This window comes from Ornithodoros turicata, chromosome 5, assembly GCF_037126465.1.
Source record: "Ornithodoros turicata isolate Travis chromosome 5, ASM3712646v1, whole genome shotgun sequence".
NCBI lineage: Eukaryota > Metazoa > Arthropoda > Arachnida > Ixodida > Argasidae > Ornithodoros > Ornithodoros turicata.
The window spans coordinates 61,465,762-61,492,719 of NC_088205.1; the positions used below are offsets into that span (position 1 = coordinate 61,465,762).

General features: G+C 45.3%; 1 protein-coding gene across 3 annotated transcripts; it reads right to left on the reverse strand.

Annotated features, from left to right (window-relative positions):
- Positions 1 to 805: 805 nt before the first annotated feature.
- On the reverse strand, positions 806 to 26,897 carry LOC135394548 (thymosin beta-like). Of its 3 annotated transcripts, none has more exons than XM_064625339.1 (5): positions 26,790 to 26,897; positions 8,417 to 8,567; positions 7,625 to 7,738; positions 3,545 to 3,658; positions 806 to 1,314 (listed from the first exon to the last, which is right to left on the reverse strand). In XM_064625339.1, exons 2-5 carry the CDS (start codon positions 8,544 to 8,546, stop codon positions 1,289 to 1,291), a joined length of 384 nt encoding a protein of 127 aa, XP_064481409.1. In that variant the 5' UTR covers positions 8,547 to 8,567; positions 26,790 to 26,897; the 3' UTR covers positions 806 to 1,288. The 3 variants fall into 3 exon arrangements, with proteins under 3 accessions (XP_064481409.1, XP_064481410.1, XP_064481408.1); XM_064625340.1 differs by lacking the exon at positions 26,790 to 26,897 and adding an exon at positions 12,988 to 13,127 and having other exon boundaries at positions 3,599 to 3,658; XM_064625338.1 differs by lacking the exon at positions 26,790 to 26,897 and adding an exon at positions 12,988 to 13,122.
- Positions 26,898 to 26,958: the final 61 nt, after the last annotated feature.

The window sequence follows — 26,958 nt, forward strand, 5'->3', positions numbered from 1 at the left end:
ACCAAGATGTGAAATGCGTAAAAGGCTCTCCTGACCTAACCTTGGTCAGGCGTCGATAAAACGGCGTTCGATGAAATAGGCGGACACCGAAAACAGTTACTAGCCAGATTTGCACGCAAGGAGAGACAAACGTGCTCGACTTCCCAGTGTGCACAATGCTGTAACGGAAAGACAGACGCCTCACTGTCAAAGCTCTGGCAATGTTATTGGGTGTGGCTGGTCAGCCGAAGCCATCGCACGGGAGAAGCTGCAGTATGCCCAGATGGCCGCAAGATAAATGCAGGGAATATTGTTGAGCATTGTGTGCCAAAGGGCAATTCAGTGAATGCCAAAACATTGCAAGCTGCTAATGACACATCTGAAACCAGTTGTTCAAGCGGGTGTTCTCTTCCTGCATCACAATGCATCTTAGAAAGACTTCGACAACTTGCTATCTTCGATTTGATTGCCTTCCACATCCTGCGCTATCGGGCTACCACATCTTTTGCCACCTCGAGTATCTTGGCAGCCGCAAGTTTTCATACAACGAAGATGTGAAAGGTAGTGCATGAATGGCTGCACACCCACTCAAAAGACCTGCTTGAAAACAGGCACTGCCCAAATGACAGCACACCCACATGTTTCCTAGAATGTTCATTGTTTGTCAATACATTTAGGGTAATTTAACCAGACTGAAGGCTTCACCACCTAGAGTGTTGTGGACAGTGCAAAATTTGTTCTCCTGCCCTGCGGTTAAAGTTTGCCTGACTACCTCAATGGGCTGTCCCGACAGCATGCCCTAGGCAACACAAATGCACAGTGCAAACAAGATTTCCACAGAGTTTTTATTTAAATAACCAGTCCAATGACCTCCACTTAGAAAAAAAATACAAATTGAAGTTACAACCCACACTTTGTTCACAGTGAGGACATTCCCAAGGAAATCCAAGCGAAGTACAAGTTTCCTTCCCGGGTGACATCTCCGATAGTTAATGGGAGGCACCAAAAGATTCCAAACCCCACAAAGATTTCAGATATAAAAAGTGTGTAGGGAGAAACAAAATACCTCCGGGCAGCAGTTTTACACTTTTAAATGCTTTCCAAAAATTTGATCAGCAGCTAGAAATTCGAATTCCACGGACAAACATTGAGCATGCACACTGCTGATCGTGCAACAGTGCAGGGTCACAATTCGTTAAGTCGCCTGGCTCACCGACAAATGTTTTCATCTATAAAGGTACAGAAAAACACACAAAGTGACTGGAAGCAATGAGGCTTTTGGCATCGAGGGTGGTAGGCCTGGACCAAATCAGGCTGCTTTCTCCTGTTCTATCACTGCAAGAACAAATGTAATGTGTCAGTAATGTCAAATTAAAACAGACTGCTAAAGAAGCTAATTAGAAGTCCATCTTTCACACTGCTCATTGTGAATTGCTAGTCTCATGTGTTGTGCTTTGCATCACCCATCTTTTGAGACAGCATAATTGTAAGAAGCAAGGTGGTAACGTTCTGGGAATAATTTTGATGGGTGTAGCCAATGACGATGGCAGGTGTGGAGGTTTTGCCCCTGATACTAGAACAACACACATCTGTGGAAGCACACAGATTTCACTCGACAGTCAAGTGATAAGCGTGGGGGGGAACTGTCGAGTCAAATCGATCAATCTAAGCAGGCACACTCAAGTGATGCTGAAATTACTAGCACAGTCCACCTCTCTGACAAGAGCACACACCCACTTCCATCTGCCGCAACTGCTAAAAAGTGAAGTAGTAAGTGAGACAGTAAGGTAGTGTTCAGACAGGTCAACTTTCTGCACCAACTCCAGCCAACACAGGGATTTTCCCAGCCACCCCTAATGCCCTCCATTATCTTGCAACAACTCGCAAATACCGGCTATGAAGGCCAAAAATACCACAAAAGTAGCAAATATGGGTGTCACTCCCTCCCCCCCTCCGGGACACCACTGCTCACCAGAGATGAAAATCCTAGGAATATCCCTGAACAAACCTCTTACGACCAACTTCGAGACTGTCTTCTCAGTGTTATCACGTACTAACTCGCCAGCTCCGCCCACAAACGTTATGTCCGATTATTTTGCCAAAAGATCAATTCTCTACAAAAAATGCCTATTAGTATGTGTGGCATTAGCTTACAAGAAAATTATTTCTCAGCAACAGGTTTACAATTAATAACCAATGCAATTTATTAATACAGTCAAACTCCTTTATAGCGAACACCTTTTTAACGAAAATACCACTACAGCAAATTTTTTTTGCGGTCCCGCTGGAGCCTGTTGGTACAATAATGGACATCCTTTTTAACGAAAATACCTTTACTGCGAATTTTTTTTGCTGTCCCCTGAGTTTCGTTGTAAAGGAGTTTAACTGTATAAGGGAGTATGGCACGAACGAAATCACATCACCGCCGGGAGTGGACCACCAGCAGTTCGGTCTATGTGATCCGTCCAGTGGAGCACAGCAGATTGGAAGAGCCAATCTGCTCTTCTTGCTGATTGGTCGGTGCACGACCAACTTCGAAAGGTTTCACTCAACGATTGGTTGGTCCAAGTTGGTCCAGAAAGTTGGCTCGTGTGAACGCTGCCTAACACTCAAAGGCATAACTAGAGCCAGATTTCAACCTGAATGAGAGTATGGCACAGCTATGGCAAGAGCAGCAATCAGAGCAAGCACTAGTGCAGCTCATTTGCCATCCATCAAGCTTCTCAAACATTCTCCCAAATATGTCCAACCCTCCTATACTCCCGAGAGAGAGTGCGAGGTACGTGGACACATCTGGAGTACCGATGCAACTGAGCACAACCTTTTGTGTGCACTTCACAAAGTGCAAGATTTGCAAGAATGACATTTGCAGCATGTCCAACCAAGTCAGAGCATTTGTTATTTGATATTCCTATGCATCAAAAACAAGCATTTTGTTAGAGTGCATGGTGCAACTAAATTTGGGAACTGGCAGAATACTGGCATGATGCACCATTATCAGCCACCACTTCTGTACATATAAAATTTGCCATGTAGGATACTACACTAAGGCACTAAGAAACCATGTAAGAAAATCATTAACATTTTAATTGTTATAACCGCTGGTCTGATAAGCATGCAACATATGAATTGCTCTAGGAGATGCATGCATTACATTAGGCAGAAAACATTGTCTTGCATCACACATTTCATAGCCAGCCAATATTTGCTGCATGCATGGCAAAACATATCTGCTGCTGTCACAAGCGGATGACACTTTCCTTGACCACTGTCGATGAAATGGGCGTGGAGACAAACATTACGAAAGCAGCTGGCCTGTCAATTTATCCTTGTTTAACTCAGCACAGAGAAAATTGATCCAACGCACACACATGAAATGTTACGTCAAGAGTCATTAAATATTCCTTGCTATTTCAGACTTGTCTGCTGCCCGTCCTGGTGTTCGCTTTCTCATTATGGTGCAGCACTGGACAAGAATGTGTGTTTTGATTCTATCTGCCTAATGATGTCAGTTCACTGAAATTAGTGCTACTACTAATGGTGTCAAGTGTGAGAGGGTACACACCTTCCTTAGTGGGGAGGACATTTCTCTCCTGCGTTTCCGCATGCTTCAACTTACTGGCATCAAACGTCTCAATGCCTTCGATGATCTGCTTGTGCTCCTTTTCAGACTCAATGTCTGCAACAAAACAGGTGGTCAAATGTGGTACACAACAAATATTCCAATGGAGCTACACTACGACAAAGCACATAGTTACTATAAATGCAACACAACCAAACGCTACCTATTCACACAGCACTGAACCTGTAACAAATTTAAATCTGATTCATTCATTACTTTACTACTCATGTACACATATTAGTGAAAGCTGCATTTTGTAGCATTGTCAGCCACTGTGTTGCGAGAACAAATGCTTTTCATTTGAAAGTATGGATTGAGGTATATAGAGTCAGTGACGGCAAAGTACTAAGGCCTAAACCTTGTTCATAGTACGGTACAGTAAAAAACAATTCCCCAAAAGTACTTACAGTAGAAAGAACCAGGCAAAGTACATTAAAGGGGCACTAAACGGTTTCCCAAACATTCTCAAATTATCATGCTCCATGAAAGAATGCGGTTCACAATATCCAACGTGCATTTCCTTTACTTCAACAAACATGTTTACCACGTGTGGTTATTGTCGGCAGGGCAGGGCGGGAGTACGAAATAGTACAACGAATATTTGGTCAGGACACATCATGCACTTTTTTGCTCCAATAATTTTTGGAAAACATCCACTGCCAGTAATGTACCACACTGCCTTAAAAAAGGTGCACGTTGCATACCTGTTTAGTGTCCCAGTAATAGAATAAGGTCAGCTTTTCCTTTTGTGGCTTTGGAAGGGGTGATATGAAGATGATTAAAACCATCACTACTGTGCATTTTGTAGTTAACTTTGAGTGCATTTTCAGGTTTCAATCATGTAACGATAGCAATATAAATTCTATTTTATATTTATTATTTTACTCATATTATAAAAAGCAATAGTAATTAGTTTTAACAAGTAGATTTTTACTATTTGTACTATGTACTATTTGCTACGGCTTACAACATTCTTCCCAGGATATGAGTTGACATTCCCTAATTTTGGCTTTATCTTATGTGGTGGGTACAGGTATTTGAGCATTTGCCATGAAAGTACAGGTCAAAAGTACTGAAATTACAAAGCACAATCTGAAATATGTTTGATGTGCAATTTGAAAACTGTTCGGTACTTCAAGTACTCCCCATCACTGTCTTGTGCATCAAATTTTAGCAAAGCGGAAATGCGAAGATTGTTTCTTCCACAGCTTGCGTTAGTACAACTAAGTCCCATGATGATGTTTGATGTTTTGGTGCTTTATGACACAAGAGCAACGAAGGCCAAATGGTGCCAAGACACTTGATCAACTAGGTCACATGTTGTCTATGTTTGTCTTAATAAGATGTTAACGAGCAGTGTACACAGGACAAGTGTTATCAGTTGTTAGTGCACCAATATAGTAATCTATATATGCAGCAACATAACTAAAAACTGCAAATCCATAGGCAATCCTCGATCCTACCGGTCACAACGAAACATTAACCACATTACCCATACTACACACACATTTTAGTTTCCCCAAAATTAGTAAAATGAAATAGCAATATAGCCTATTGTAATATGCACCCCTGCCCAGTGGAGTCACTAGGGGACGTCCGTACTGGGTGACTCCGCTTCCACACCTGGTGACACCCTAGTGACGCCACTGCTGCTGCCCTTAAAGCACCAGAGCATTAACGCATGCTTCGTAACTAGAGTGCAGGTTAATCAGAGCAACAGCACAGTTGGGTAAAGCAACCTAGTGGCACTCCACAACATGCTCGTGCAGAGTGGAATACCTGCTTTTGTGGGTTTAAACTGCTTGACCTTTGTCACTGTGTGTTTTAACCGAGACTTCTCAAAGCCCTTGATGTTCCCTAATAATGCTTGCCGCTGCTTCGGGTCTGACATCTTCACCCCTGGGGTGCTAGGAAATATAAATTCACTAAGCAACTGCATAGTGCACTAGATTGGAACTGTACTATCTTGCACTCAAATTCACGCTCTTTCCAGGTTACCGAGAGCTCTGAAGTTTACACGGGGCATTCTTTGAGATCATGCACATTGCGATTGGATCTCTGGAATGTGCTACATTGACTCCGAAGGAGTAGCACGAGGAGAAAGCTACGGCAATATTACACACAACTGAGATTCAGAACACAAGTACACATTCAGCTCGAAATAAACTACTCGATGGAAAATTCCCTGGTCGCAGCACAGTGTAGTGCGGTTGCGTTGACTGAGTGCAGAAACGCATGAAGAGCAAGCAGAAAGAACAATGAAACGCATTCCCACTAGCCCACAGCTGGCTAACCTTTTCAGTGACTTTCATCTTTCATTGTTAATTTCTCAGGCAACTTGACGCCTTGTATGTGATTGTCCCTTCTATGTTGTTCCAGCCTCAGAACATCAGTTCTCTCAAGTTAAACATTTGCCGCTTGTGTTGATCCCTGTCGTATGAATGTGTGTAAGAGTGTGCAAAAATGTAAGAGTGAAAGGAGTATGAATGAGAGTAACTGGTTTGTCCCTGCAGATGACGCACCCTGGAAGTCGCTGAGAAGGCGTGTTAGCTTAGCTCAACTGGTAGAGCCCTGGACCGGTAATCCAGAAGACGTGGGTTCGAGTCCTACAGCTGGCTAACCTTTTCAGCGACTTTCATCTTTCAGCATACTCACATTGCACTGAAGCGACCAGTGTAACATGCCCACTCAACTGCACTACGACCAGTAGAATTCGCCATTAGGGTATATGTATTCAGATCTGCTGTACTGAACAGAGTCAGCCCCGCAGGGCATTCACCCGAAGGCCTGGTTGGTGGCAGTAGTTCACAATTCCTGCTCTGAGCATGAACTTTGTACAGTATTACACCCCTGCCACACGGGCGTTTCGATGGTAATCGAAAGCAATGATCATCGAATTGATTTGATTTGACTTTACTGGCGCAAGGATATCAAAGATCATGCTGCGCCGTGATCATCGAATTGAATCATAATCTGACGTTGCTACATCGTCACTTTTGATTACCATTAAACTGGATGGTCATCAGCTCGAAGGAGACTCCAGATACATAATTGAAACTGTCTATGATCATGGGAAACTGCCAGTGGCAATCTCCTACCCAGCGAGTGAGCAAGCGGTAAACACAAATTTGCAATAAAGTGGCGAAGTGAGTAAGTACGATTAATAGAGTACAAAATTGCGTAAACTGAGCAGTCCCGCGTAACCAGAATCATTTACTTTTTTACTCTTCACCACTGCACCCGCAACATCGCGCATGCGCAAAGCACCTAGTGCGCTGCCTGGAAGCGCTTCCGTGACACCAACGAAATGAAGCAAAATACAAACAAATAAATAAAAATAGTATTAAAGTTCCAAAACCATGTTTCGCCTCTATGTGCACATGTTTTATCCTACAAAAGCCTTATGCGTGGAACTCGCTTACCACGTGTTGTGCATCGAATCGCCCGTGTAGCAGCGATCCAGCATCAATGAGCTGCGGAATGTCAGATGGTCATTGCTTTCGATGACCATCAAAACACCCGTGTAGCAGGGTTATTGTGGCAGGGGTATTACATTTAGCAGTCACTGGGACGTAGCCAGCGATGCATGGCACAAAACTTCACTGCTCCTCATAGAGATGGCAATGTTTGACTGGACAATAAAAAATTATGAAATTTAAATTGTGTTAATGTAATGTTTAAATGCCACAAACAAAAGCCCATGGTGGATTTCTCAGGAAACCACCCTGTTCATCACGAGCCAAAACAATGCCATACACAAAAATTTTGATGCTTCGGAAGTTTGTGGGCACTTGCCTAGAAGAAATATAGGGGTAACATTAAAAACGAGCACAATTATAAACCTGGAAAGAAAAGTATCCACGGACAACTGCCACCAGAAAGAGAAGAGGAGGAGGTTAGATCCATCACCAAAGAAAGTCAACCACGGTACAAGGAGAGCGTTAGTGGACACACCACTGCAAAACCAGCAGCCACACCACCACCACCACCGTATATGCTACCCATGTGCCAAGCAAAATCTACCTTGCTGATTGGGCAGGCACACTTTCTCCTGTGTTTCGGCGTGGTTGAGGTTTTGTTTTTCAAAATGTTCCACACCATGCAGAAGGGTGTTGTGGATCTTCTCTTGCTGCACATCTGCATGAGGGGAGGATGGGCATGCAAGCCAGATGTTAAGACAATCTTACCTGCAGCATGATCCTAATGACTGAACCGCTGGCACTCAGACTAAACGCCGCAGCCTGTTCCCGTGAAATGTTTTACACGCAAACCTTTGTACTTCAATTAACGGACCATTGTGCATAGTCTGACTGTCGACGGCTAACTGACAACAGTTCCTTTTGCAAAACTGGCATACCAGATGCGAATGATGTATGTAACAAAAGTTTCACTACGCCCTTCACTGAAAAGACTCCTTTTTATCGTGTGCGCCATTAACAGCGCAAGTTTTGTAACCTTACATCCTAATAATTGCGAGGGGAAGCCCTTAAGCCTCACATCCCATCTGATCCGTTTATTTCTAACAGGTTTCCACGTTCCTTACGAATGGCTCATTGATGGCATACGTGTCAAAAGTACGTGTCTCACAGGAGAGACATTTTCCACATCGATTTTCTGGCAGCCTGCCAATAGCAATAACATGTGGGTCACTCTGGATAATGTGCAGACCCCCCAGAGATAGCTCTGTACACAGTGAGCAGCCCTCTCTGCAGTATCCTTGTTGCTGTCTAACATCCAGTTCAATCACTGGCACTTGAGCTGCCATCGTCTGTATGTGTTGCATTGAACCCTAGATGAGTGTGTGTGTATCCTCACCTTCTTTCGAGGGCAACACCACCTTCTCCTGAGTCTCAGTGTGCTTCAGGGTGACCTGCTTAAAGTTGGTCAGTTCCTGCTGGATCTCGTTGGCAACCTTGGGGAGGCTTTCCTTGGAAGGATTCGACATGCTTGTGGAACTAGGGAGGAGCTGGGATAGGAGCATGCATTGAAGCACAAATGTTAGTCACTACAACACTGCATACAGCAAAGGCACATGTTATCAAGAGAGCTTGCCGATTATGACAAAATCTGTGGAAGGTTCCAAAAGTGACAGGGGCAACCAGGGTTCTAGAGCGAACCGAAATAATTTTATGCTGCTATTAGGGAAACTGAAAACGTTTTCGTTTTTCGGTTCAAATAGAAAATTGAACTATTTGGCTCTCAAGAGTACGGAACACAAGACCTCAAGTGCACCACAATACATGGCATCCATCGGTGTTTTTGGGTAGGAAACTCCAGAGACCTCACATTACAACAGTGTGCCAGAACACAAGGACTCCTTGTTTTTGTCTATATAATTCGCATGGTACTACCGTCTAACCTCTATTTCTCTTTGTGCGAAACAATAAAGGGGCTTATTTTCACTGCAACCAATTCTACTGAATGTGAAACTAAACCGGTTCGAACAGTTATAGTTTTATTCCGGAGCTGAACCTGAACTGAACAGTTTCCTTTGGACTGAAACGAAAAACTGAACAAAAAACCTTTTGGTTCGACACCGTGAGGGCACCTATATGTTTTCTTTGCACATGGAACATTTCAGTAGTGACAAAAAGCTAAGTTGACCACTTTGCTTCTGAATTCTGAACAAAGGAAAAATGTGTGAATGATCTAATCAACGGGATCATAGGTCCTTCCCCTTTGCGCCACATTCTCATCTCCTATGGAAGTGAAAACGAAGCAAACAAGCAAACGAAAGTTTACAGAATTTGACTGCTGTTCTAACACGCGTTAGCATGGCTCCTACGCTCAGATCAAGCTTTCGACTCAAATCAGGCCACCTCAGACTGAAGACGACCTACGATCAACAATGACAATCAACGAAACCCGGACAGGGCCGTAATCGCACCAGCCATCGGTCGGCGGCACACTGAACGACCACCTCGGTACACGATGTATTCTACGTGCTTCCTGACCCGTTTCCTGACCCGTAAAACACAGTCCCGAGGAGACATCTTTGTGCTCTTTTGTCCGTCAAAGCACGTACCCCGTTCATGACAACACCCTCGCCCACGAACAACCTTGAATAAGTCAACAGGTCCTTTCTCGTGGACGGCACAACATTTTGCGTTCGCCGCCGAGCGAGCACAATATCTGTGCGCCATTCGACACGGAGCCGTCATGCTTTCCCGTCCTTTCACACCACGCGCAAAAGCCGGTTCCTAGACCGAAGATAACACCGCCACAAAATCTGCTCGTTGCCAGCAGTGATTTGTTGAAACCCACCCATACAAGCCAGCCCCTAATGCCCCAAAAGGCTTGCAATTCCCCCTCAAAAAAAAAGAAGAAAAAAGTAGTTTCTAAAACGGCGACAATGCCTCCAAAATAAGACAAACATGCCCAAAAGAACCAGCGGATACGACTAAATCACACCCTCAACGGAATTAAGACACCCCCTCACACAGAGATTAAAATCCCGCGCAAATCTCTGCCCCACTACGCCCCACAAATGTTCGGCGACACCCCCTTCCCTTTCTTCCTTGTGCACACCCTGCAGGAGGCACTCGCTATTTGAACTTAATGCACGTGTCGGCAATGAAGTATAAAGTGTTACAACGACCCTCCCCGCGCTTGCGATCCTGGGTAAACCACAGGAAGGGAGTTGCCTCAGGACAGACGCAGCCGATATTTCGAACAGAGACTGTTCTGTAAACCACTGTTTGCCAGCAATACTGCCAATGTAGACCTGCCCTGTTTAGTCAGAAGTTGCGGCTGCCCCACAAGCAGAAGGGGAAAGTGAAGACACGTTGCTTCAACGAGACCCTTCGGGTGCAAGACCTTCCACCCCCGGCATCGGCATTCACGAAAATAGCTGCGAGCACCTCGGTTATTAAAACAGCAACATGACTTTCTCTCCGCTTCATGGGCGCGTAGCCAGGAACGAAAGCGCAGACACAGGAAAATGAAGAAAAACTTTGGCTCGTTTTTGCGCAGACGAGGTTACGTACTCGACAGACGCATTTCAGCGCCAAGCAATCGATAAAACGCGTGAAACATATCAGACGGAGCAAGAACACGAAAAATAAACAACTGTGACCAGTGGCGTAGCCTAGAGTCGCTAAATATGTGACAGACTGACAACAAGTGCTCTTCGCGCAAAACCACCCAACGGACCTACTTAGCGACTCTAAATCATTTGTATTTTTTCCTTTTTTATTTTAGTGCCGGTGGATCCCGACAGGGAAACTGCAACGATGCAAAGGGGACAAGGCACAACCTAAACCTAGCCACTCTATTGACTCACCACTCTAGCGTAGCCAAGAGTGGTGAATATCATGGTGCTCAACACCCCTCCCTCCTCCTCCGGAAATGGTACCTTGGGGAGTGCATTTCGAAGAGGACAACGAGCGTGAAATCCACCTCGTGTAAAGACTCCGAAAAACCCACCGAAAATCGCCTGTGGATTTGACCGACCAACGGCGTCACGCATGCCTTGAAGGTGTGGCAGCATCCTGCCGCGCCATCATGTGCAAAGTAGTGCGAGTTAGTTGGTGACAGTTCGTGTTGAAGATAAAGCTCCTCGAAAGCAGACAGAGCGAGGTGAGACAACCAAGCGCCAATCCCCCGAAAACTGGTGCACATGCCGAAGTTTGGTCAAAATTTCCCGTCACTCTGCTCTCTCGCTGGGCGCGAGCAGGTTGCATTTTATATGCCGTACTGAAAGCCATATGCAGAATATCTACATTCACAAACGTGCCGCTATAATTGCCTTCTCTAACAAGCGCGGTAAATCTTTCCCTCCACGTCTGACTGCCTCGGCGCGCAAAAGCATCGCTCCCATACGAGTATCATTACTCACGCGGCACATGACCGTTCTCTTTTACTTACATACACAAGCGTTCTTTGATTTGATTTGACTTTACTGGCGCAAGGATATCAAAGATCATGCTGCGCCGAATAATTGTTGAGTTACTCTACATTAGGTCCAGTTCAGTCAGGTATTTGCATTATCAGAGACTATGAATTTCCTATGCCCATTGTCAGATCTGAGACTATGTTCTCATCATGCTGCAGAGCCCACATCATTGTGACACTGGGTAAGGACAACCCAGCTCGCTACCGGCCACAAGCGTTCTTTAGAAATCATGAACAACGCGTTCGACGAAGTACGCCAATGTGCAGCAGCAACGTCAGCACCGTTCAGATGGACACGTTGGCTGAGTATTCTATGGGGCCCCGCTGAATACGCTAAAAGGTCCTGCCACGTAGAGCCACTGGAAATTGTCCTGTACAATTGGTTGTTCGTCCCCTTTTCTTCACCCCAAATAAGCGAATACACGGAGAACCAAATGGACGGCAGATCAAAGTTTCCAGAGACTTCGTGAAAGCGAGTGAACGAAATCACTGCACAGTGCACTTGACATATCTTGTTTCCTCGTAGAAGACCGTGACAAACTAAATACTCAGCTACCCTGCAGTATTTCTAGAGCGAAAAATTCTCCCGCACGCAGGCAAACAATGAAGCCAGTCGCAGTGCCGCCTCGTACGCAAAAAAGCGTATGCGCAGCAGATATGTGTTTGCCACCCCTTGGCGAAGCTCTCCCTATCTCGCGTGTAAACATACTACGCAGTCGCTAGTAAACGTGCCCGGTATTCCAAGTACAGAGTCAAACGTACTTTATGGAAAGACAGCGCGTTGTCCGCGGAATGCCGATGATGACAGAAATGCAAATATCCCTTGTCAAACAATTCCACGGCACGGCCCGCCCGCGCAGATGTCTAATGCAAGTCTAATTCGCCGTAATGGCATGTGCTTAAATACTTTCAACGCAATTACTGACGATAATGTGCAGTATATGGCGTCTAATTTGCATAGGTGTTAACGAAAAAATGAACAAAGAACGTTGCAACAGTTTGTGGCAAGACCCAAAGTTCATGGTGCACGACTATTATATGAAGTATAGATACCCCGTCAAAAGTTAGGAAATGTCAAAGACACAGCTTACAGTGCACGTAATGTTCATCGTTTAAGACAGCTTTGAGCTGCATTTTTTCGGGGCTGTGCCTTCTACAATTCTGTCACAATGACTATGGGCGTGTCCGATAACGACCTATCGCACTCGAGAAACTGCTAAAGGAGCAGGGCGAACTCCCGTGTGAACTTCACATAATTGTGTAACAAGAAACAGTGGTCAAACAAAGCAGGCTACACATGCCAGGTAATGCCGCCCACACATTTCATTCAGCATACAGTACCACCGGCTGCCAGGCCTAAAGGCAAATGAACCTCGTTTTTAACTCCCGCGCTCGAAAACGAAGCAGACGACATCATCGCGAATGAGCGAACATTAATCAAAGCTGGCGGAAAACGAAAAGAAAGCTACCGCAACTAATCGTTTCATATTCACCTTTCCGTGTGAAGCAGAAAACCTCGAGAAGAACCTTCCTTTATCCGGTAACTCGCAAAGGAAGAATCGTATGCGTGGCCAACCTACGCCCAGACGAACGTGAGTCTGGCGGCACGAGCAGAGAAGGTCGCTGCGGTCGAGAGTGGCCAGTAGGGAGCGCTGTAGGCGCGGACAGATGCGCGAGAGGGGGAAACCAGTGAGTCACGCAGGAAGCAGTTTGTGCCTTGTCCCTTTCCCGAGGACGGCGAGGAGTTTTTACAATGAACGGGCCGCGACCCCCTTTTTTCATTGTATTTTACTTCTTCTGACTCGTGCCACTGAACAACGTAGGGGTGAGGTAACGGTGGGTTGTGTGAGTATGCAAGAAAAAAGTTCACCAGCGAACTTTTCAACGCGGCGCGCATCCTCGACACCAGTGGGAGAGAGCTGTTGCGCTGTCGTCTGCTTCTCATGTCTCCCTTCAAATTAACACTCCTACCTATTTCCAACGAAGAACCAATCAATATTTCTTGCCAGACTTCTTGAGAATAACAGAGTCCTCAATCTTCGTAAACATACAAACTGCAGCTTCAAGAATCGCTGAGAAGTAAAAATACAAACCGCAAACAAAGATCATCGCTTTTCTGCCACAGCGGTTGATCAGACTTTTGTCGTTCAGGTTACGATGCAGAGGAGTGATCGCTGATAATGCCTTGTGTTGTTCGATTGTTTCTTCTGTCGCCTAGTTACTACCTGAACTCAGGAACATCCTTCCCAAATTCCAGTACGTTTAATCCTCAAATATTGACTGAACACCCAGACTTATTCAAAATCCCACCCCTAGACCGGCGCGCCTTCCTACATGGTCTCCGGTATCTCAAACACAAATTCAGCTCAAATTACATTGCGCTATCGTCCTTGTGTCGCACCCAATAAGACATCTGAACTAAGAGCGCAAGATACACGGACAAAGAACGGAGAAATAGACAGCAGCCCAATAAGGCTGTTGTTTTACGTTTGAGAACATCTGGACTCGATCCTCAAACGGAATAGTTTATTCCCTTGGTTGGGCAAGCATTTATTTGCGTTTATAATGTAGGGTAGTGTGCTGGACAGTATTATTGTTCGCAAATATTGCTAGTTTATGCAAATTATGTATCATACACCTTGAAGGAACAGTGAACAAGGTTTTTGTACTGGATACCCTACTTGTGTAGATGCAACGTTCAACGGCTCTTTCGTGAATACGAAGAGTAAATAGTCCTGTGACAGACAAAGTCGACCAGAGCTCGAGCACGACAGGCAGTGAACGACATCCGCTTTAAGCGGAAGCGTCAGGTCAGGAAGGAAAGAAGATAAGTCCCTTCAACACCCATCTCTGTTCCTTGAACCTCATACTGTTGCAGCGACGAACAGCAGCGCAAGTTCGCATGACAAGAAATAAAATTGCTGAATTTCACCGGGTATAGCTATGCTTGAGGCTCCACGCATTGGTGGAGCACGAACAGAGCACTTCTTTCGAGGTGGTTTCTGTTTATCGGCATACTGTGTCCAGCAGCTTTTAAATGTTTCTTACATGGGCAATTTCGATATCCTAGAAAAAACATCGAAAAAGAATAATTCCCATATCAGACCCCGCCACTGAGAACGAGAGTACGATGGTACGTTGGTTAGTTTGTTTGGTGCGCCGGGTGCGCCATGGCCTTGCGACAGGCGACTTCCGGTTTCTTTCCTGGCGTCCGACATGGTAATACTTGCGCTCTCATTCTGTTTCTGTTCACTGGGAATAAACTATTTCTGTTTCTATTCGAGCGACATTCCTCAAAATGCTCTAGAATACTCTTCCTCAAACCACAGGGAATACCCTGCGGCTCAGCCACAAGATATTCCGTAGCAGACGACAGGGCCAATGGTGTCGTGTGTCGTCTGCAATGCACGCAACTGCTGCAGTGACGCCGCTCCCGATATCCCGGCGCCGTGCAAATGTTCAACATAAGACGCGGCGAAACTTCCGCCCCACCATGTTTTTTTTTTTCTTCTTCTTCTGCTAGAATATTGCGTGAGGACATCACTCGTGTGAATATACGACTGGTTACGTGTTCTACGCATAACATTAAACAGGCGTCCCAATCAAATTATACAATAACCCATCGTAGCAGCAGAGCTCAAGGACCCACTCAGAATGTTAATCCTCCAGCTCTGTAGATGTGATCGACATTTTGTTTTCGCATCCTGAAGGCCAACCAATGCAGCTGTTTGCGGGAAATAGTGCTCGCGAAAATGAGAACGAAACTGATGCCAACTGGCGACACACTTATCTCTTGCATTGCGTGTGCGTTTGGTGTCACGCAGTGCAGAGAATGCTTTTCATATGTGTGTACTACTACTCAACCAATAGATTTGACGTTGTCCACAGCTACCCGTCACGAACCATTAGATGCAAGACAGGAAGCCGAACAGACACTCGAAGAACACTAAGAATTGCACCGATTGCAGCCTTTAAGCATTTACATTGGAACAGACGTCGTCAGGGATTTGCGGAGTAGTATCTCGGGGGACGCTGAAATCCTGTAGGGGAGGTGTGACAGCACCTAAGCTGCCGTTTTGAGTTTGAGCCCAACAATACAGGGGTGTTTCAGCTTTGTATTGCCAACTGTAGGATGGGACAAGCGTAAGCTCGCCCACAGGTACTTGTTTTAGCTTGTTTTACAGCAGTGTTTTAGCTTGAATCTCAATAGTAGGAGATTTTGTGGTCGCTCCGTTATAATTTTCTAAGAAAAAAAAAAACGCGAAGGCCTCGATGAAGTTTTTGCAAAACTATCGTCAGGCACTTCCAAAAGCCCCCGAATTTGCTGGTGTGTTCCCTTGGTTTGTTGTCTTCTATTTCCGGGCAGCCCCCTCAGATTAAGGAGGAAGAAAAAGCTTGGGAAGGAGAAAGCAGATAATTCAGAAGTAGAAGATCCCCTGCCTAAGCTCGCGACAGCTTGGAGCATCTCCAAGGTTGGAAACCACAGGCGAACGCATCTGATCGAATTCGTAAGGTAACGAAAAATAGCTTCGCGATCCGGAACTGGCAGCGTGCTCTAATGCACTTCCTGAGCTCCGTTAAATATTCAAGTTTTTTCCTTGTTTTGATACGAAAACTTGTTTGCCAACGCAGCAGTTGCACAAAAGCTATGCTTGAGTCGAGTGCTCCCATGTAGAACAGTGTTTGTAGAAATAGATGGGTAATGTCACTCCGTGGATCATTACATGGTCAATCATTGTCGTGGTTAGGCACAGGAATTTTCGGTACATTGTGCTGTTTGGGTCGTATGCATTAACTTCCCGCAAAGAAGAAATATTTCGGGTACCTCGGTGAACCACCCGCCGTCTAATCGAAGTAGACGACAAGGAGATGGTTGTTCGACCAATTCTAGTTTCTGCCAGACGTGGAGGGAAGAAAAAAGAAAAGGCTTCGAATGGCTATGGCATGACAGAGAGATCAAATGTAAAAAGAAAGCACGTATTTCACTGCAAGGCACGTTCGTAGCCGCGTGTGCGCAAAAATATGGGCATCGTATTCCGGCGTATGACTTTTCATAAGCTTCAGGATGCAGAGAGGCGACTTTATACTTGGCAATTTTTAACTGTTTACAGTCCGCGGTACATTCACTCCGTGTACATTGCAAACACGTCGGAGTTTGAGCTCGTCTAGTGTGTATGCCAGCACTTTTCCTGCACTGATGAGTCTGAACTTAACACGCTGTACCGGTGAAGGTACAATGCTCCGCAGAGCCGTAAGATTGACGCAGAGTACCTCAAGATCCACTCGACTCGCTCGCTTATCAGCTTCATACGAGGACAAGCTAATCGTAAATACTCAGGCTTGTTTTGTTGTTCAAACTGTGTAATTCTAACTCGTCTTATATTGTCCCGGCCCATTTCTTATCAAATCGTCTCGATTACCCTTTCAAATTAGTCAAAACACAAAACCATTAACATAGCACACTAAGGATCACAAATATAGTGCTTACCGGTACGTTCGGGTACGTTACAAACCCCTGATCTACAGCAAGGTATCTTAGAATGGAATTGTCTTCCCGTTGAGGCTGCTATGCTAACCAATCTTAATTTTCAGGCGATGTGTGAAGAAATGTTTTGTTGACTGTACCCAATCTCCTTTAAGTAATGTCCTTATGGGGCTTCAAAAAAAAACAAAAAAAAAAAAAAACGAAATTTATAATCTCTGAGCCTCTCTCTCTGAGGTAGATACGTATTGTATATGGCTGAAAAAACACGAGCGTTAAGACTAAAAACCGAATTAACCTTACTTTAGGAACTAAAGAAGAAAGGTACGAAGTTACTAGCAGGCCGAAAGCTGGGTTGACCGAGAATTTCCCCAGTTCCATATATCCCCTAGTGTTAGGCGTGCAACGACTGCTACTGTTATGTCTCCACACCCTTGACCCCATTCAACTCTGTACGCGACAGTCTCCAGGGCACGCGCCTGGCAACGGGCCCAAATTCCACGCCGATGACTCGGAATACAGTTTGACACCCCGCGTACTGTGGTATACATAATACAAAAAGGGATCTATTGTCTTCATTACTGTGAAGACTATTAACAGCCCGCGCATGATTGAATGAAGCCATACTTAGCCACCAAACGATCCCCTTTACTCGAGTATCAAATCACTCGTGGAGTGTTTGCCCGTGACAGACAGACAGTCCCGCGAGATGAAAGATTCACCCGTGGAAGGTTGTTCACGAATTGCTGACGAAGATTTATCTCTGGGAGCGCTTCGCCGACGATCCTTTCAAAGTCGAACCGCCAGCGCGATAGTTTCACCGTGTGTAGGTGTATTGCACACTGTCGCGCCGAGCGTTTCCGCCCCTCCATCAAGATAACAGTATGAGCAGCATGGATACAGTGCACTTATATCGAAGCGCATGATGCTGTCCGACCGTTCTGTTATCCGTTTTGTTTTGTTTTTGCTTTTTTTTTCGCAGGGGAAATAACGAAAAGTCGAAGTTGTTACCGCATTACGTTATTAATGGTTACTGCAAAGCTCCATTAGTATTGAATTGTTTGAAGCTTTTGAAGCTGTTGATACTAGTTGTAGCTTAGTGTTCGGTTATCTCTTCTCTGCTGCTATATAGTCTTGGCACATGACATTGACCATGTAGTTGTGACCAGTTTTTGACTATAGTATAGCTTTTCTGCTTTGTGTTGTGTGACGATGTGTTTTAGCTGTTGTAACCTTATTCACCTTCTATCCCCGTTACAATATGCCGTAAGGCGATGTAGCATACAAGCACGTAAAAAAAGAAAAAAGAAAGACTACTCAACTATAAGTGCAATCAATATTATGGAGCCAGTAGTTTATCGCGCAATAAACGTAAGATATTTCAGAGTTTTCTGACAATTTCGTATATTCCATGAATTGAAATTTACATGTAATGTCACCCATATCGACCCAGACAATTTCCGAACGTTTAATTAGTGCGCCTTTCGAAAAATTCCACAGGGTTGAAACAAGCGATCCATGATCGTTCCTGACGGCTGTAGTCGTGTCGTGTGGCTCGTCTCCGCTTTATTCTTGATTCTCATGTTAGAGCACGCGCAACAGTTTCGGTACACGCAGCAGTAAACGCAGTCGTGTTAAACAGCCTTTTCTCCGCGAGGCTTTGCGGCAAAATAGAAGGAAAAAAAAATCGCGGAAAAATAATTGTAAATGTATTTATTTTAATTACCCTCAGGGCTTACAGCAAATTTGAGAAAGTCGAGCCCTCGCAAAAATTAATGAACTGTTACCATCCCGGCACATGCCTTTGGTGTTCGTGGACTGCGGTGCAGGGGACGGCATCGCGCTGTACACAAACGGATTACTGGATACAGCATACTACATTCAGTGTCATTACACATGAGCACGGATCGCTGGAATTTAAAGCCAGGGATTTCGACCTACAGGACAGGGAAGAGTAACTCTAACGGTAACGGAAATGAAAATTATCATCCGGTATTGAATTGGGGTAACGGCTATTCCTGTTGTGGGATGACGTTTGAGTGACTTCATTTTATTTAGGCATTCTGATAACGCTATTCCCTGTAATGCTCTAAATACTACACGAGAGCATGGAAACAAAGCGCAATATTCGATCTCGAGGGTGCATCCCTCGTTTACCTACTCTTCCCAGTCCTCATAACTCCATGACATCAACACATGAGACTTATACTCAACATAAACTCTACACACTCTACTCAACCATAGCACGAGGATGACAGTCTACGATTTATTTTTTATTTTTACTTTTGTCATTTCACCGTGGCTATGGCAGTATTATTTACTACCGAGAGCGTCCGCCTATGAATGCGACATTGGATGAAGGTTACGCCCATCTTGAGTTGCTGGACTCTGAGTGACTGAAGACAGAAGACTGACTGAAGCCACGTTCCTACATTTTTTTTTATCTTGCAATACGTGCGCATCCCAAATTACTTGTGTAGTGTGTACGCGTGACTTGGGCAGAACCGGGTGCTGACAGAGCCGGACGCGGGCTGTCCTCCCGCAGCTCTGTAACAGCCGTTCGAACGTAAACGAAACTGAAAAGCTGGTATTAGAAACGGATAACGGAAACGAAAATATAGCAGTAACGAAAATGGAAACGGTAATGAAAATACGTCCGCGACCCTTCCCTGCTACAGGGTAGTCCCTGAGAAGTCACTCGATATAGGCAGAATAATACCAATCGCAGAAGTGCCACTATACAGGTTAGGGGGAAAAAATATTTGTTTGGTTTCCCATTATAAATCGAAGACACAGTACGCAGAAAATACATAAATTCCGCCAATGAATATTATATGCGCTTTGACGAATTTTGGAAAGGAGCCGCAAAACTCCACCGATACGGATTCTCCAAGAGCAGGTGATGTCATCCAGAGTTGGCGCGTCTCTCTCAAAGCAACAGTACTCTCTGCTCTCCACCGAACGTTGGAAGTCTGCCAGGGGCTGCGAAGAGGAGACAGAAATCGACCTTCGGGAAGCAATGTTGTCAGACGCGTTGGGGGATTGGGCGCTTCCCCATTACGTCACACTTCTCAATCATAAATTAATTTTATTATACGAGTAAATGCTTCCGCTGAAACAAGAGGAGGATTACAGTTTGAGACGCTTGGATTGCAGTGGCATACATTTGGTAGGATTCGAAGACACGGTACATATCCGTAGTACAGTCATTGAGTCAGTCTCTACGTAATAGACGGGATCTAATACCAAGCCAGTGCACGTCTTCTATATGCTTTCCTCTAGTCCACTGCGCTGCGGCAAATAGCATTGCTTCTGAGACCCTTCTTGAGACACGTACGGTGTAACCTCGGTGAATCAAATTTCCACTTGGACGGATATTTCAGCTTCACATCCGTAGATCCAACAATGTAACACGATCAGTGTGGGAGGCACTCATGTGTGTGCATGTGGCAGCCATATGCAGAACGTGCCTTCCATGAAAGCCACCTCATGTGCCAGTATGCCACACCCACGTGGGCGTCTCATTGTAGGCCTCAATGTACGAGGACAATGCTGTACGTGTTAGCATAATCGCACTACCCAGTTACTCCGGAAGCCGAGACCCTTCTTGCAGGGAAGGGTAATGGTAACAGAAACAGAAACGCTATATTACCGAAATTGGAGATGATAACGGAAACGCATACCACGGTCCTCCATTGCCGGAAACAGAAACGGAAACGAATTTATCGTCCGGTATTGAATTCGGGTAATGGTCATTCCTGTTGTGCGATGACATTTGAGTGACTTTTTTTTTTTTTCGTTTTGATGGCTCCATTCCCTGTAATGCTCTAAATACTACACGACAGCGCGCGATACTGGATCTGGAGGGTTCCTCCGTCGCTTACCTCGTCCCAGCTCTCATAACTCATGACATCAACACCATACTCCACCATAGCACGAGGAGGAGGCACTACGATTTTTAGTTACTTATTTTGTATTTTTCTTTTCATTTCACCGTGGCCATGGCAGTATTATTTACTACTGATAGTGTCCTCTTATGAATGCGACATTGGATGAAGGTTACGCCCGTCTTGAGTTGCTGGACTCCGAGTGACTGAAGACATGTTCCTACTTTTTTTTTAAATCTTGCAAGATGTGCGTATCCCAACGACGTAAAATTACTGGTGTAGTGTGTACGCGTGACACCGAAGCAGCACTTGGGCAAAACAGGGCGCTCATACAGCCGGACTGGCTGTCACCCCGCAGTTCTGTAACAACCGTTCCATTACCAGAAACAGCAACGGAAATGTAACAGAAACAAAATTGAAATGCCGGTATCAGAAACGGATAATGGAAACGAAAATATAGCAGTATCGAAAATGGAAACGGTAACCAAAATACGTCCGTTATCCTTCCCTGCCTTCTTGAAGGGACGTTCGGCTGCCCAGAGGGCGCTCTTGTTTACTGCCGTCAGCGCCACTCATGCCACTTGTGGAGGCGGCGCTGAGTTTTCTCAAGTAGTATTCTCTCTTTACGCACATGCCGTGCATTGTGTCAGAATGATCAAGCTCTGTTGCGTCTCTGAAAATGTTAAAGAAATTGAAGTTTTTCTGTCCCCAATCGTAAAAGTTTGAGAGTCTGCGATGGCACGTTTCCCCACAGAACAACAGATGTTCTCGGAGAGGCCCGCCAAAATGCGTCTCACCGATGCAGTCGATCTACTGGCTTTGAGCGAAACCTGGCCGTAGAATGAAAGTAGGGAGGATATGCCCGTTTTAAAATGCATCAAATCCGGCGTCAAATTGAATTTAACCGAGGGGTGTTGGAGTAGCAGCTTATGAAATGAATGGAGCGAGCAGTACGTCCACTCGTCATATATAGTCATGATGGTTACCATTGGCTGGAAGACGTGTCTTGTCATCGCAGTCTTATAAAATTCCTGCTCACCGTCCCGAAACGTATACAATCTTTTGCCTCCCACCATCTCACTGTATATATAGTCAAAATATCGGTCAGTTTAATCCACACCTAACCTAGCCCATCCATGACGGATAACATGATATGCCTATCGTTCTAACGGGTGATTTCAGCTTGGTTTTGACGGTTAAAGGGACGGTCGCATCCCGAAACCCATCTATGAAACAGATACCACTGTTCGTAATCGGCCAACAGTACCTCCGCGGCTACAGAAGCTCCAGCGGCGTGACGTCACTTGGTAAGCGAAGGAGTGCGAGGAGGAAAGGCGCCGTCCAGACGCCCCGTAACTCTATGAGACGCCCAAGCAGCCTTTTCTCAAAGGCGTGCCATCATTGACCGGTTACAGAATGACGTTTTCTCGTTGTTCCAGAGAGGGAATTCCGGCATACCCTCAATATCCGTCGTCTGCTCTTGTCATGTATTCCGTCGAATAACAGTGAAACTACACCAGTATTTCACGTGGATTTTCGATAAATGACACTACAGTTTGAAAATCGACTGAAACGGATGAGATGTGTTTGGGCTATAACTCGCATCATCCAAAGAACCAACCACTTTCGGCGGATCTTGCATAGATATGATATTTGTGAGACATTTCGAAGGATCAGGTTCACTTGCCGCATCACATACTTCTGTTACCACCCATTACGCGCGGTCCAAGAATTCATCCCACCTCTATCTGTAGCTGATAAATAACGAAACAAAATAAATGTATAATCTACAATGCTCATGATTTTCATTTGCTATGCTGTTCCAGACGCAGTTCTCTACTTTGAAAAGCTGAAGCTCCGGTGTTTTGTGTGTACAGCTTGGGACAAAAGTTATGGAACATTGTGGTGTCGCATTTCTCCAATGGAGCGACAACCTACCAGCAAAAAGGAGTGGACATACATACTGAGAGATGGATAGAATAGCTCGCCACCCGTTTCCTATTCGATCGCTTCGTGATAGCTAGCAGGGAAGCGCCCCGATGAAGAAATACGCAGGTGCCGTGTTCCGTAAACTTTTGTCCCAAGCTGTACTTTAGAACACAATAGTAAGCTGGCCCTGGTTTCTCTTGTGCACATTCTGAGACAGTGCACGCAAACGGTCGGGAAGCTGTACACAGCGGAGAACTTGGCTGGACGCTGGACCACGTGGAATCGAGTTCTTCGCCTGAGGAATCGACTTGGAAATTCCTCCTCCTAGTGCCACCAGGGGAGAAACGCAGCGCTCGTGTCGCCTAACGGCCTGGTCAAACTCGAGGCCAACGGCCCTCCCCCGTCAAGGCATGTTTCTCAAACTGTGACGCCAACCGCACTTTTTCAGTAATACTGGGTCGCATAAGTAGAAGTGCACAAAAGTAAAGCACCGCTCCATTAGGGCATGGTTGACACTTTGAAAAATTCGTTTTTCATTCACATTAAATCGCGTGCACCCTTTTTAGGAGGAGAGGACAAGGCCACAAGTGCTGTAAAATCATTGTTGTTCGCGAGCCATTAATTTCCGCGAATTTCATTATTCGAAAAATTGTAAGGGCGCGCGAAAATGGCTAGTAATATTTGACACTTCGAAAACTATGCTAGTACCGCGAACTTTATCTGCACAGTTGGCTGTACGGTTACTGTTAAGCGTTATTGAACTGCTTCACAGCACAAGCATGTGCAATTTCACTTTGATCAAACGTGCTACGGGAAATCTCGAGCTTATATATCACTAAGTAAGCCAATTAGCCACGAATTTTAACATACAGAGTTTGCGAAATTTAGTGGTCGCAAATGTGCGCCTTGTGCCCGACTCGCGAAAAATTGAAATCACTAAATCGAAGAGTTTTACAGTAGTTTCGTGGAAAGGATAATCTGTGTCGGAAAGTGGCCCAAAGCGTTCTCAGAAAACCAGAAACAAATCAGAACGACCTTATTCCACAGCATCGCTGTCACTGGATCATGTTACATGAATTGTCAAATACGTTCGTCGGATTTGACGGATTTCAATGCAACAGAACTATCGAGATTCCGAACGTGCTTTCCCAACAGTAAACGTGTCGTCTGTGACACATCTCATTCCCACTTGCATCAAAAAGTTTTGTGCGTTCCTTTCGTTAGCCATGGTTCGTGATACCGCCACGCATCATCTGTTGCCTTCGAACAACTCGCCAAAGGGACACAGCATGACATCATTAATAAGCATGTTGAGCAAGTAGCCGACACAGAGGACGATCCGTGTGCAAGCGACCGGAAAATGTGGGATGACAGCACAGAGGACAGATCATGTCTCCGTTGTGCAATAGCCATATCGCACACAGCCCGCTCTTTGCTTGACTCACTACCTGGGTTACGCCGTAGTCACTAAATAGGGCACGTAACAGAGTATTGACACTGAGGCACAGAAGTCTGCGCATACGCGACGCTGAGTCAGCCGCAACCGTAGCGGCCCTAGCGCCGCCCAGCGGCCAACCGTCGTATTTCTTCTCCGGTTCCTATGCCCCTATGCCCGTTCTCCAAATATTATGGAACGAGTTGGAGTGGAGCTACTGGATAGGTGCAAGCAGCCTGCAGCGTCTGCGATGCTCGACAGCGCTCGGCAGCAGTCCCAAGGTCCGCAAAATCCCAATAGTACGTAAATGACGGCGACGACTTGGTGTTTAATTTTTGTTGCGAAAGCTACACAGGCTATGCTGATAAACATAGGTTGTGAAATGTGCTCGATTAAAGGATTAATGAATGAATGTACTGAGGGACTCCGTGTAGTCGGCGTAAGGTAATTTTACGAGTTCGCACCGCAATGTCGAGAGAGATTTCAGGTACTACCTACCAGATATGATACCTGCCTTTAAAGCGAGAAAAAAAAAACAATTTTTAAATGTTGTAAAGTGCCACATTTTGTGTAAGATGCACACAGGAAAAGTTTTTAAACTGACGGGATCTGCTACAAGATTCCCTCAAATGTGGGTTCTATTCCGTGATCTTAGGAAAGACTAGAGTAACTAGGTATAGGATTGTTGACTCTAAAAAAGACGAGTCAACAATCCTAATAAGTACCCGGGAAGGTTGTTGCAATACACGGCCAAAACACTGGTCTACTCTAAACTATATTTACGTGGCTTTAGATAAGTAAAAGTGGTTGTGCAGTAAGGAGGTTGTCCTCGTTGCTCTAATAATTGACGTACAGATCCCGATAGAGTGGCGTATATCTTCATCATAGCGACGCCCTTGAAGAAAACGGGAGCAGATACACACAGATGACTGAGGTATTCCATGCACCGCTCAGTAAGTGTACACACTCCAGAAATACGGCGCTATGGTGCTCAGTCAACTTTCGACGGGTCCTGTCACAAAATGTCCAGCTTTCAACGTTGCTACTTGTTGCTAAATCTATAAGAACGAAACCGCGCAAAAAAAGTATATCGCTTTGTTACGCCGAATATTATACTTATAGTGCGGTGCGTTTTCAATATTTTTTTTTACAATCACGATCCAATCTGACGTCGAAAAAGCGTAAGCAAACGACCGTATCCCACGGCTTCTTCAGAAGCAGCGTCCAGCGACTTCCAGACGATTTTCAGTTTGCACCAGCTCACATGCATTGCCCCGGCTTCTAAAATCACCGTGTTTCACGCACAATTACCCGCCGTGGAAGATCTTTGCCGGCAGTAGACAACTCGTAAGGTCAACGACACAAAACTCTTACAAAGAACGATGCACGTAGTTATTTGAACACGCCAGAGCAGACAAGTGAGATGACGTACTCGGACCCTCTATCGTGGCGGCACACATAATGGCGTTCCAAATACGGCAATATCAAGGCATCTAGTATAACACCCACGTGAATTATTCTTTTACTCGCGTTCTTTCATGCTTTGCTATAGATGGAGGTACTAAAGTTAATTTCAGGCACGTTTCCAAAAGTTGTGTCGCACAGGCAGGTCTTCATCAACAGCGTTCTGGTTGGATAATGAAGTTCAGATGACAGCTTCTGTCGAAACAGTTTTGACGGTTTCATTACGACAGGGGAGCAATGCATTTGCTGTAATATGCGATATGGAAAGTTATTCATAAGAGGGCTTTTTCATCATGACTTTGCAACTATGAAAATAGCCCTGCACCGTGATCCGGGCCCTGGGGAGCGGCTGACCTGCTCTTGACCTTTATTATTACTATTCAACATACGAGAGGTTGGCAACTGGCGCTAAAATATTTTCACCCTTTGTGACGTCGTCATACGTCAGTAAGAGTAGCACAGCCAGCCAGCATGAACGCAAGACCAGCAAGAAAAAGAGTATGGGAGGGAGATGGAAAAAAAAAAATTTTTGCGCCAGAGGAGTGCGCGTCCACCAGCTTACACCGTGGTTCATGAGTTTTATTTTGGGGTACTTCCCATCTCGCCCATGGAGCAACCCACACTGGAAGCCAAAAATATCCACGCCCTGCCACCAACTCTTCTTCGCAACTCGTTTGCTGCTACGATATTATATACAAGCCCGCGCAAGGAAGAACGAACGAAAAGCAGCAGTATATCGCTGTATCAGTGAGGAACGGATCGTGTTGTACCTCACAAAACTTGTATGCAGATACCCATTGTTTCAGGAGCAACACCAGCTCAGCTTCGGTGTTTCTCGTAGCCATCAACACCGTAACGTCTCCCTAACAATGGACCGACAAAAAACAAGCAACATATCACGTTGAAATGAACCCTGTTGGACCGGCTTTGATGAACCAGAAAGAACGCCACGAATCCTTTGTTAATACTGTTTCAGTTTCTTTTCGAAACGGTTAGGACTACGACAAGTGTTAGGATAGCGTGATGCCAAACAAACGGGTTTCCGGCAGCAAGTAAGACAAGCAGAAATGACTTTTTTGGGCGAATAAAACGACTCACGTTTTTCGACGATTTGGAGAACCGGCGCCTTATGACAACACAACCAAAAGCGGCAATTCAGGTGTGGCGCCCTCGTGAGGTGTTCTTGCGAGAAAAGAGAGAAAGCAACTTCTGCTCGTGCCGCCTCCGCGCCAAAAGCGCCCTCTACATTTTTCTGTTATCGATTTCT

Coding starts and splice junctions, on each gene's coding strand:
- LOC135394548 (XM_064625339.1), bottom strand. CDS start 8,546: ATGTCGAATCCTTCCAAGGAAAGCCTCCCCAAGGTTGCCAACGAGATC. Junction 7,739..8,416: donor GGTGTTGCCCTCGAAAGAAG/GTGAGGATACAC, acceptor CCCCTCATGCAG/ATGTGCAGCAAGAGAAGATC. Junction 1,315..3,544: donor TGTCCTCCCCACTAAGGAAG/GTGTGTACCCTC, acceptor TTGTTCTTGCAG/TGATAGAACAGGAGAAAGCA.